General features: G+C 29.4%; 1 protein-coding gene across 1 annotated transcript; it reads left to right on the plus strand.

Annotated features, from left to right (window-relative positions):
* The first annotated feature begins 3,035 nt into the window (after positions 1 to 3,035).
* On the plus strand, positions 3,036 to 9,413 carry LOC113515396 (patched domain-containing protein 3-like). Its single transcript, XM_026899586.3, has one exon. It carries the CDS (start codon positions 3,476 to 3,478, stop codon positions 6,305 to 6,307), a length of 2,832 nt encoding a protein of 943 aa, XP_026755387.2. The 5' UTR covers positions 3,036 to 3,475; the 3' UTR covers positions 6,308 to 9,413.
* Positions 9,414 to 13,839: the final 4,426 nt, after the last annotated feature.

A 13,839-nucleotide genomic window follows, 5' to 3' on the forward strand; every position in this document is an offset into this window, starting at 1 on the left:
AGAGCAAGTCTCTGGATCCAATGGTTTTCTGACTATCTGAGGATTCTACAAAGACAACAAATTCTGTCCCAGGGGATTCCTCGGGATATCTTCTAATATAATCTGTGACGTAGTAAGGTATATACTTATCGGCCTTATCAATTTCAGATTCTGAGTCAGTAGAAGTATCTTCCGAATATATATCCTTGTCATTACAAGGTTCATGGTCTACATCACCTGAATCGTCATCTTTTTTTTCCTTTTTCTACAACTGCGCTTCCCCATGAATGCTAATTATATTACTGTCGCTGAATTTAGTGAAAATATAATATTTTATTCAATAATAAGAATTGATAGAGATAGTTTTAATAAATTAATAAAAAAATTTAAAAAACCCGCTTGTTCTTATTCGAGTTTCCCGCCTTTTTTTCCTATTGGTATATTAAAACCCGTAGAAAGAAAAAGGTATCTATTATGTTTTGCTTAATCTATGCCTGAAACAGAACAGAGTGAATAGTATAACACAGATCAGAAAGATTATGCATTTTTTAAATTTGATATTAATTTTCACGTTATTTTTGAATTAGCGAATGACGTGAAATCTAAGAACAAGGTATGGAATATATTTATTATATGGCTCAAAACTAGACTAAACTAACTTGTTTAAAACAATAGAAATAGGTTATTTCTTCTTTAGTTGTTAGAAAAATATCAAAATCTTGTTTCTATTCACCCTAGTCAAGAGGTTAAAAGAAATGACACCGGGTGAATAGAAAAATTGATAATGTGAATGTGAATGTGAGAAAGACTCTGTTTTCCGCGCTTAGCCTCTCATTTGGGCCGTTAGAAGAAAAATTGATAATGGCTACGATCTTTTAAATGGCATAAATATAATCTATTTCATTAGAACCTAATAAAAAGTTAACCGAGTTGCATTTAAGCTGTAGCGTTTCGTTATTGAAATTAATAACAAATCAAAACATTCAATCAATTAATAGATAGTTAATTTGTACTATTAGTAATCATCAGCAGATTGTATTTTGGTCAGGTCAATTATTTTTTTTATCAAACTATACTTATAGTTTGATAAAAATAAAAAAAAAATCATTAGTATTCTTCAGTCAGTAAAAGATTTATTCCATCCTAAACAATTATTTTACAAAAGTTGTCGCTAAAAGGAAACTAGGAAAGGTGCCCTTTATATATAGAGTTGTATCAGAGGTCAATAAATAATAGGAATTGAGTGATGTTTTTAGTAGCAAGATAATTTTATTAAGGTGACAATTCATAAACAGACAGGTACAATAAAAAAAACTAACTACCAAGAAGTATTTACACTATAACTAAATCGCTAAAGAAAAACTGAATAATAAATCGTAAAAGGTTACAGACATTTATAATTTTATGTTATATATCTTGCCAATTTTAATTTTTGTGCAACTCCAACAAATTTAAGTAATTTCAATAACATCGGTAATACAATTTAATCACAACATTTTGTTGTAAATAGCAGGATCTTGTAATAAAACATATATATATTTATGATATAAAATAATAAGTTTAGTGAAAAGATACAAGACATGTCATATAAAAATCTGACATAGAATAAACATAAAAATAATACATTGTTCTAAAAAAAACTCAACGTCAACCGCCAATATTAAAACTCCAACACATTTAATCCAAGAAATAATCCTGCCAACAATTTTTTTTAATCACTATCATTTATTTGCATAAACATAGGTATAATTAAAAGTTTAATGTTATAGAAATTTAGTACGCTATGTTTTAAAACCATAATAATTATTAAGATGAAAATTGCAATAATAATCAGTGCTCTATCATTTCATACATCTCTCTAATAACTCAGTTCATTCATCAGTACTCTATTCTATTTAACATTTACAGTTTCAGTTGATCCATTGTGACGAATTTTACAAGAATATACTATGATACTGGATATCGTGAAAACTGTGTAGAGGTCGAACTGAATATACTTTATATTGCTTTCTCCCCGTATTAACAATTTTTTTTAATGGGGGAAGATGGAACGGTAACCCCGTCTGCGCTATCGGTATATACTGCCGGGAAAACAGTGAAGGATGACAGGTGAGGATGAAAACAGGTTAGTTAGCCCATAGCCCCATAGTGATCAATTCAACAAGAATTAATCAATATGGTTTCCAAAGGGAACCGCGTGGAGGTCGACCTAACAGGGTGTATTGCTAGCAACGGGGCTATTAAATCTCATTACTAACAATCACTTTTCCGTATTAGCTATTTTTTTTAATGGATGATAATGGAATGTTAACCCCGCCTGCACTAACGGTATACGCTGGCGGGGCACTAGTAAAAGATGATAGGTGACAATGGAAAGGCAGGTCAGTTAGCTTATCGTGATGGATTCACTTGGAATAGAACACGACAGTTTCCAGGGGGAATCGTGAGGAGATTGATCTGACAGGGTGTATTGCTAACAATGGGGCTAAGTAGTCCCTATATTTAACAATCTATTATCCCCCCCGTATTAGCTATTAGGTATAGATGAAGTGGCTGGTGAATTTCAAATACATTTTCAAAATATTTAACGGGGCTTCACAGACAATTAGTCTTAACAGCGCAGTAACAAAATATATCTGTCTTTGAAATAAATACGGTTTTTGATTGTTCTCTTACCAGTTCCAAGCATTCAAATTCTATACACCCCTTTTTACGGTAATCTCTTGTAAACGACTTTGACATTCAACACTGACAGTAGGTTTGTTTATTTTGTCATTTCATTGTTTATTTTTGTTTTATAATATTATATAACTACCTATAAAAAACTTTAAATATTATCTGTATTATCGTGTTTTAATTTTTAATTAATTACATTTTTTATTATTGCTTTTTAATTAACTATTTCCAAGCTTTATATTTAAATGTGTTTTTTACCGATAAAGTATAGGTAAACAATATAAGAACTAGATGTTCTACAAAAGCTGAAACTAATTGAGCAGTGGTTATAGTTTTTAATTGTAATTTTATTGCGATAATAGGTGGGTACCCAGGTAATATTTTTAATTGTCAATGCATTTACTGCCTTTCATTCTTTTCTTTCACTACTATTTTAGTACAACAGAATAAATGAAGGTACTCACGTATAAACTACTTTAGAATTCAGTAGTTAATTTACATACGTAAGTACAATATTTATACAATGCAAATGTAGTTCTATAAATATATAAAGCGTTTATCAAGTACAAATTGAATAATTGTTACTTAGGCGAAGTCAGAGTGTCCGAGATAATTCCGCCGATATCGTATCAGTCGCTGTTCATAGCAGCCTCAGGCGGCACGTTTAACGCGCCTATATTTGACATCCATACAGTTTATTTTTATAACTTTCATTTGTATTTTGTTAGTTATGTGACAAAGTGACAATTTCAATTAATGGTAAAGTAAAATATTATAGTGACTGAAGATTTTACAATTTTATTATTTTATATTATGAAACATGCCTACTAAGAAGATCAAGTCTCCTCAGCAAATATGGGAGTATGGTTCTTCAACCCTGGTTCATTTCACAGAGAGGATATTTTTTACTCTTGGAGTGCTAGTTGCAAGAAACCCATGGAAAACAATAACAGTAACATGGTGTTTTATGCTATTGAGTTGCATTGGTCTAATGAAATTTTACATAGAAAAAAATCCAATGAAATTATGGGTGCCACCAGATTCTGATTTTTATTATGACACCAATTGGTACATTGATAAGTTTCAAACAAACTTTAGACTTCAAAATGTAATTATCACTGCAGATGATGTGCTGGACCCAAAGGTTTTACAAATTATTATGAATATTACCAGAGAATTAAATTCTCTTCAAATTTCATATCAAAATAAAAATTATAGTATACTAGATTTGTGTTATGCAGTGCCAATTGTTGATATATATGGTGCAAACAGTGAAACAAAATCTGCAGAGTCTACCGCTGTAATGGATAGTGCTAATAAAAACAGTACAAACCGTGATGATGATTTTAAGGATCCTAATTTGTGGATTGGTGATATGTTTTATTGTAGTTTTATAGAAAACTTTAATTCAGTGTGTCTTCAGCACAACATTGTAGATTTATGGAAAAATGATATCAATTTAATACATAATACCACCAAATATGACATTGTAAGGAAAGTAAATCAAATAACTAAAAATCCTGTCACAGGGCATCCTATGAACTACACTAAACTATTAGGTGGAATTGAGCATGATGAGACTGGGGATATAGTGTCTGCTAAATCTATTATGTTAACATGGTTCACTCTTGTGAACATGTCTGCTGTTGATATCAACGAAGTTGGTAATTTAGTTGGTACTGAAGATTGGGTTTCAATACCACTGGCAATGTGGGAGTTAAAATTTATAGAATTAATGCATAGTTTCTCTCAAAATTTAACTGACATTAACTTGTATTATGAAGCTGGAAGAAGTTTTGCCGATATTAGTGGTGAGGCTATGTTTAAAGAAATTGACAAATTGTTTTTAGGAATTATATTAATGTTCTTGTATATACAATTTGCATTGTCGCGATTTAATTGGTTAGAAATCAGGCTAACTTTGGGCAGTGTTGGACTTCTTTGTATAGGTATGGCATATATTACTACAGTAAGTTGGTGTTCTATATTCGGCATATCATTTGGTCCAGTGCATTCATCTCTGCCATTTCTACTGATGGGACTTGGTATAGATGATATGTTTGTTATGTATGCATCTTGGAAAAACTTATCTGAGAGTGAATCTAAAAAAAGTCTTCCTATTAGAGTTGGTTTAATGCTAGAACATGCTGGTGTGTCAATAGTAATCACTTCTTTTACTGATATAGTTGCTCTTCTTATAGGAGCTATTACTATTTTACCATCCTTAAAATCTTTCTGCATATATGCTGCTGTTGGTGTCTTTTTTATATTTTGTTATTCTGTTACATTCTATGTTGCTATTTTTACTTTAGATATAAGAAGGATACAGGATAATAGAAATGGTATACTGTTCTGTTACAAGCATTCCAAAGACATTTCTATTTCTAAAAAAGAAACAATATTTCATAGATTGCTTACAAAATTTTATCAAAATGTAATTTTTACTTCTGCTGGAAGAACACTTATTATTTTATTTGTATTAGTGATGACTGGATTTAGCACAAGTGCACTATTTCAATTAGAGCAAAGGTTTGATCCAAAATGGTTTATCCCTGATGATACTTATTATAAGGATTATCTTAATACATATGATAATTATTACCCAGATGAAGGGTATTTATCAATGGTATTTCTTGGCGAAATGAATTATCATTACGAATTTCCAAATTTATATAAAATAGCACATGAATTAAGGAACCAATCCTACATTGACAATATTTTGTCTTGGATAGATTCATTTCACAGATATGTTTTAAGGAATTTCAATCGGGATTTAATGAATGTAACGTCAGTTACAAGTGAAGAATTCGACCAATTTTTATCAAAATTTTTATATAGTTCGGTGGGCGGGCAATTTCAGCTAAACTTTAGGTTCGCTGAACCTCTTCGCTGTGGATTCCCGACATCAAACATAACAGCATCTTCTATGCAGTTTAAATTCCAAAGATTTAATGGACCTGAGGAATACATACCGGCTATGAACCACGTGAAAAATATTGTAAAATCTACTTCGATCTCAACGGGCGACGGTTATCGGAGCGTATGGTCTAAAGTGTTCGCAAATTGGGTTACTGATGAAATAATAGCGACTGAAGTGGAAAGGAATATAGAATTGGCCTTACTTTGTGTCATGGTTTGTACTATAATTTTAATAACAAATTTACAAATGTGTTTCTGGATATTTCTTTGCGTGTTAATAACAATTGTGAACGTTTTGGGGTGGATGCAAAGGTGGGGCATGACTGTAGACATAGTTTGCTGTATTGGCCTTGAACTTGCAATAGGCTTATGTGTAGATTATGCAGCTCATATCGGTCACACATTCTTGGTTACTGCAGATGGTGATAGAACTACTAGAGCAATGAAAACGGTTACATCTATCGGTACGGCAGTGTTACTAGGTGGCGGTTCGACTTTCTTATCATTATCTATTCTTAGTATGTCCAAAACTTACACATTCCAGTCATTTTTCAAAATATTCTTATTAGTTATAGTATTTGGACTTTTTAATGGTTTGTTATTCCTTCCAGTGGTTTTGTCATTGGTAGGGCCAGCCGCGTATAGAAGTCAAAAGGAATCCAAAATTACGAGCGAGAGTATCGAACTTAATGGTAAACAACAAATTGAAGAAAAACCGACAGACGATGGTTAACCATATTATTTGATATTTTTAAATTACAATAATAAATCGCTCTGAGTAATCTAAGTCAACAATAATTCTTAGTTAATTATTGTTCAAAAGACTAGCTGTATCATATTAAATTAATAATTTTTAAAGTGACTTTTTCAATTTCGTTATATTTTGGGAATAGGCAAAAAAATAATCATTAGTTCTTTAAAAAGAAGGCAATCTCAGTTATATATTTATAGTATGTACTTATGATTATTGTAATTTTCCATTATCTTTTAACGATTATTTGTAAAATTCATGAATAGCATATATCTATCAACGTATAATAACGATTTATTTGTTAAATAGTACAAGAGAATCTCTTGGATTCCTTATCGGAAGATATGCGTCAACTAGTGGGATTTATAATGCTCGATTAATCTATTAACTGATATGGAGAATGAAAAGTTTTAAGTTATCGACACTAATGTACATATACACATTATAGTTACAAATAAAATTTCAACAACTTAGATTTTAGAATTTAAAATTCAAGAGGTATATATCTCTAGGGTATATGTAGTATATCTCTAAATCTTAGGGTATAATAATTTAATCTTTCTATCAATCTTTTATGAGGGAGACTGTCATTCGTTATTGTTGCATGTTTGTATTATTTCACTAAACAGCAAAGATTTATGCTCGATTATATAATTTGGTTGAAATTAAAATCATTCTAAACATGGCTGATTTAGGTTTTCATGCCACCCAATTAATTTTGGTGAATACTACCATGTACTGCCATAAGATAATGTATAAAAAATAATGTATATGTTATTATTATATATTTCACTTTGTCTTAATGATTCTTAACATAATTTCAGATTATGCATTTTAATTACTGCTGTATTAGAATACCTACATGCCATGATTGAGGCGCATAATTACTTTATAAGATATAATTTTGTCCTCTGTCTTATAAGATTATCTGACAGAAACCATTTTTATTAAACAAGAAGACCTCGTTAATTACAATAATAATAATAATTGCTATAATTAACACGCCTTAATCACGCTTATCTGTATTTTTTATAAATTATTGTTAAACATTAATGTGTTATTGTAGAATAGAGTATAATAGGACATTTGAATTATTTATAATTATCATCGCTTTTCATTATCTCAGATAAATCTTTACTAATATTTCAAATGTGAACGTCTTGGCTCGTTGATATTTTATAACTATTAATCTAGACCTTTCTAAATCTAGAGAAGTCACTAAGAAAGAATTTAAATACTTTTTAAAAACATACATAAAACTTAATATGCATCTTAGATAAATTAATCAATGTAAAACCAATCGTAAAATTAGGTACATTGTAAATTTTATGGTCGTAGATACTAAATTTATATTACGTTACTAACTACATCCATTATCCAGAGGTAATCTTTTCTTAATATACGTTCATACATTGTAACAAATTAATATTTCACATATATGTAAGTGAAAATATAAACATTGCGTAAAATTTTGCATCACATCCCTATTGACTAACTCTTAACGGTAAGATGAAATAACATCGAACTACTATGTACTAAACATTATTTCTAACTGTAACAAAATTTCATAAAATGCTTATAGTACCTATTTGTTTAAAAATCAACATTGACCCATATTCTTATATCCCAAAACTTGCTACACAGCTCCCTCTGCCTAATTAGTATTACAAAAGTATTTTTTATCCCGAACCAACTGTCCTTTTCGTTGAATATTCCAATGAAATTACAAGCTACGAGGACATATTAGTTCCCAGGAATGACAACACAAGATTACCAGGGATATCATAATATACTTGTTTGAAGAAGTCTGTTTTGTTGTAGCATATAGAAGACTGTTATCACTATTCATCAGTGAGTCGTCACATTGTTTGCCATTTCAATTCTTGTAAAATTGTTTAACTGCATAAAATATTAGGTAGGTAACCTATGTAAAAATATGACCATTACAACTTACTTAAAATTTATGAATTATACAGCCATTTCAATGATTATAAATAAAGACCAATATCTGTGTATTCGAAAAAATAATTTATAATTAATGTAAAACTATTAAAATAAACATTTAAGATTTCGCATTTACATGGATAAGCACATAATTATCCTAGCATCAATCACAATGTACCAACTCATTGTAGTACCATGATAATCTCTGTCTATTATTCAACAATGTATGTGTCGATCTTATGGCGACAACTCTGTCACAGAACATATAGCTAATAACGGTATATTTAATTACCTACATTGTATACTTTGTTTTATGCTAGATATCCTTCTAGATTCGTACCATTTTTGCTCAGCTAGAAGTTATTTATATCTACAAGTATAAACAGAATTATATTGGTAAATACAATTTTTTTTGTAGTTGACATATTAAATATCTTCACTGGATACCTATATCTAGTGTTAGTTTTTTAGTACTGTTTGTTATACTGTGGTATTTTTTTTTTAATGGGATGAAAATAGAGTGGTAACTGAAAATACAGGGTTGAACTTCATTCGGTCTCCACTAGATAACATTGTGGATAACTCCAGGATACATGATGAACTCTGACCTGCCTTTTCATTCTCACCTATCATCCCCGCCAGTGTATATAGTTAGCGCAGGAGGGGTTACCATTCCATTATATTATTATTAAAAAAAAAGTACGGTACTCAGACATACTGTCACAGCATAGAATGGCAACGCGTGAGGGATGACACTGTATTGTGTAATGTTCATAGTGCACTTCTTACCTGCAGGCCACCATTACTACTTGTCAACTGTTGAGCCGTCCAATGATTTGCCATATCCAGTTGCTTAAAAAAGAATTATAATATCAATTAAATAGTCCTTTTCAAGATTTCGTACCAAAAACGTACAAACTACTAATGCTATCAATTTGAAATTTTGAACACTTTTACATAAGTACATACTATAATATTGATCTACACATATTGCAATGGAAATAATTAAAAAATATTTTTATTTTCTATGCTAGGGAGTCCAAAACGTATATCCAAAATTTAAAAATTGACCTACTCGTCCAAGTAGTGTATCATTAGAAAAGGCTTTATTTGCATATTTTAAAACTGTTTTTTTATTTTTATGCTACGTAGTTTTTTTTTTTTCTTTTTTTGTAATAATAGAAATTGTGAGAAAAAATTAAAAACCATTTCCTCCTCTTATTTCCGAATTTTCTGAGGCTTAATATCTGAAATAATACTAATTATTAAAGTATATATAAATATTTAAAAAAGTTTCAACTAACACTATTTTTGAAAAATTATCAAAAATCCTCCAAAAATAAACTTAATTTTGCGGTTTGGTTTCCAGCCACGTTTACGGCCTAAATACGAAATTACTACTATAATTATTATTATTACTACGTGGCTATTTCATATAGTAAATACAATCAGGAGTTCATTTTATATTATATACTGGTTTTTACCTGCGACTTTGTCCGTGTGGTCGAAATGTTCACTGATTGGGGAAAAGATTGCCTATGACCACATCTAGGATCCCATCTGTACCAAAATTCCTCAACATTGATCCAGCAGTTTAGACGTGAAAGCGTAATAAACAAACATATCATTTTCGCATTTATAATATTAATTAAGGATTATTCATTAAATATGTTTAATTTTTCAATAGATTTTTAGTGTTATATTTAGTCAATAAATGGGGGTGGTTGCAATTCAGGTAGAGATATGTTGTTTGTATAAAATATAAATATCCTACATATATAAATACCTATCTATGTAAAAAAAAACAATTATGTACCTATTGATTTTTGTATGTTATTTGGTATTTGCGAGATGTTAATGCGTTCATCTTGTAGTGAATAAATAAGTAATTAATACAATGAACCTTAGATCAAGTTATCTGAATAAATTTATTTTTTATAGTAGTTTATACACTACAAAGTAGTCGATCAGACAACGAAGCATTATAATTTTATATGTTAAAGTTCATAATTGTTGGTTTATGTACATAATTGTGATACTTGAATACATCAACTATTGTGTTAATGATTTTTAAAAGTCTTATCAAATTCAGACGGGGCGCCAGTGAAAGAACAGTTAAAATCCAGAATAAACATGTTTTTACGCAGAAAAAAAGCATGTTAAAATCGGACGTTAAAACGTCCGCTAAGGGAATATGTCGTTAATAGTTTTAATTTGTTAAGCGTTGGTATTAGACTAAGATTATTTTAAAGATTATTGAATTGAGATTTATTTTATTCCAGTAAAAATAAAAATAAATCAAGAAATATGTTTTAGAAATACTTTTCACACACAAAAAAAAAAACTTAGAAAACTTAGGTGTAATCACTGTGATATTGTAAATTATTACTATTCTGATGAACATTACATTACCTACTAATAACTACTACTTATTACCTACTATTTTGGGAATTGTTAGTACTAGGGATAAGCGCACCTAATCAGGTCGATTTCCCTGTGGATATTTCGATGTCTTTACATCTCACTAAAACACATTTGAATACTAAGTTCCTTTAGCAGTAAAAAGGATTCTTGGAAATCGTACCTCTAAAGCTAATAGCTCTAATACACCTTTAATAAGGGATGACAATTCGTTTTAGAAATGATGGGGATATTTTTTTATAAAGTTGAATCAATTGTGTTGTGATTATTTATTATAAATTTTGAAATGTAAGATATATATTTTTTTATTATAAGGTTATCTAAATATTTATTTGTTGGAGGATAATTGAAGACATGAATGGATGGTGACATGGTGTGTTCTCATATTTTCCTTATTATATGCTTTGATGTAAGTATTATGTGGCTTCTGACAACTATAAGTATAAAATGTAATATGTAAATTTATGTTGTTATAATCAAGTGTAAGATAAATTATGTTAATACGCACATAAGCGCCTCCTAACATCCTGAATCTATCCATCATAGGATAGCGAAACTTCATGTTTTCAATTAGTAAGAACCTTGTGATTTATTATAAATTTGTATGGTTATTAGTATGTATAAGGTTTGTGGCTTACGTAGACGAAGAACATTTTATCTGCTAAAAAAACTATTATGTATACGGGGTTTTATAATTTTGTTTGGAATGTTCATAATATACTTATTAGTGGTTAAGTTTATTTACTTATATTTGTATATACTTAATGCCTAAATGTATAATGAGATGATAATATATGTTTTTACATTTAAACGAGTTTACGATATTTTATTTCATTATAGGTTTTTGCAACTTGGTTAATAATGTGTTCAAAAAATTTATGTTTTTAAATATATAGAAATGAATAGTAGCTTAATTATTTACATACGGAAGTACTTTTATGTCAGTTTTAGTTTACTCTCGTTCCGCTTTCGGTATAATCAATACAGACAATTCGAGATTGATCGGAAAGGGAATGGATTGTAGTGTGAATATACGTTGTTTCCTACGTAATAATATTTTACCACACCTAGAGCAGACCAAGAGCGAACTAAGACCGGCACTATAGTGTGGATCGGTCTTAAGGTGGTCATAAATATTATTTACACGTTATTACAATAGTTATGTAAGCAGTAACAGTAATAATTGTTATATTCTTACATTATTGTATATTAGTAATCAAATTACCAGTAATGCAGGTGATGTATTCATTACCACCATAATTGGTAATTGCATAGTTTGAATCTCAAAAGGACCAGAACAAGAATTAAGCGAGAATACCGTTAAACTGATAATTTAATTAGTGTGTAGTCTGTAGGCCGCTTTTAAAATTGTAATTGTAATGATTATTGATCATCATATCAAAAGGTGAAAATTTTAGTAACGTTTGGATACATGTATAAAGATAAAAATAGAGATTAATTTTAAAAAATGTTTATTTAATTTAATTGTACCTACTACAAAACCAAGAGCGAGCACAGATCATAGATAAATAATAAACTGTAAAAAGTATCAATATTTGACAATTAATATAAAATTATATAATGGATTACTGAACAAGATGTTCTATCTACTTATATAAAAACTTATTAATTTTGTATTCGTACTTGTACATATAAAATAATAAATATTCTTTTACCTAAGTTGGTTGTTAATTTCTAAAATAACAATATTTCATTCACCTATAACATGAGTTATTAGATGATAAAAATGTGTATCTATCAATCAGGTTTAGGTACCTACTACCGTGATAGATTAACGGAAAATAAATAGGAAACTCTTTCGTTTCATGTTTCAATGGCAATTTGTAGTTGGCATTCTAAAATGTGGCCGGTAAATATGGAAATGCAATAAATACATTAAATAATGACTGTATCATAATCACGTTTTATTTATTAACTTCTCGATTTCTCGAAAAACACAGTTATCTCTAGAGAGCACCTGTTTTGAGTTAATAGCTGCATAGATAAGTTATCAATTATTTTATCTTTTATTACGTTGTTATTATGCTCGACTTTTTGAATTATATATACAAAAAAAAAAAAGATTTTTTTGATTATCTATCCTCACTCCGAAGATAATTAGGGTGTTTTGTTAGAAAGTTGCTGATTTGTTCGATTGAAATATAATGATAAAAAACATATAAACTTAATGTTTTGATTAATAAGTATCAAGAAAAAATGCCCAAATCTAATTCATTATATGAATTTTTCAATATAATTGTAATATTTTTATAAATAATAATAAAAAATAAATTAATCGTATTTTTATGAATAATAAATTTAATAAAGCAACAGCCCATTAGAACAAGGGACTCAAATTATCGTTGTTGGGGTTGAACCTTAGATCATAAAGTATAAGTTATTCTAAGTGTATGGGCTGAACGCAGCCAATCTTAGACGAGATGGGGACCCTTAAGATTGTGTATAAAGAGTCTTTTAATTCATCTCTCTTTCACACTACTATCTTCTTCAGAGAGATAACTTTATTATTAATATTACAAACTAGCTTATTGTACACAACTTCGAACGTGTGGATTTTAAAAGTAGAAAACCCAAGATGACGTATTACGATAAAACCTACACCAGATTCTAAGTTACGAGAAGACATGTATGTGGAATATTCCGAATTTTTTTGGACGTGTCGAATAGTTAAGAACGTATATAGAGCGACTCGTTCATTTGTTATACAATACTTGTGAATGAAATGTAGTTGCTGGACTCTTTAAGTGATCGAGAAGGACATAGGTTATTTTTTATCGCGGCCACGCGGACAAAGTCGTAGGTAAAAGTTAGTTATTTCATAATTAGTAAAAACTTGAAAGAGAAGCACTAGAAAAAAAAGCATAATACGTTTTGTTCATTCATGTTTCATTTAAAAAAAATTAACGCTGTTAAATTATTTTAAAATTCCAGACAATTTATCATATTGAAGACTAGGCAGCATGGTCTCTGACCTTAACCTGCTCCACAACGTAACAAACGTACTAAAAATATTATTTTTTTTTAAACTGTAAAAAACTAAGTATAGATCAACATTTATAATTGTATAATTGTATTGACATACAATTAACATTATCAAAATATCGTAGTAAATATGTTTCTAAAATTAC

The sequence above is a fragment of the Galleria mellonella genome, unplaced genomic scaffold, assembly GCF_026898425.1.
Source record: "Galleria mellonella isolate WM207_F2 unplaced genomic scaffold, CSIRO_AGI_GalMel_v1 utg173, whole genome shotgun sequence".
Lineage (NCBI taxonomy): Eukaryota > Metazoa > Arthropoda > Insecta > Lepidoptera > Pyralidae > Galleria > Galleria mellonella.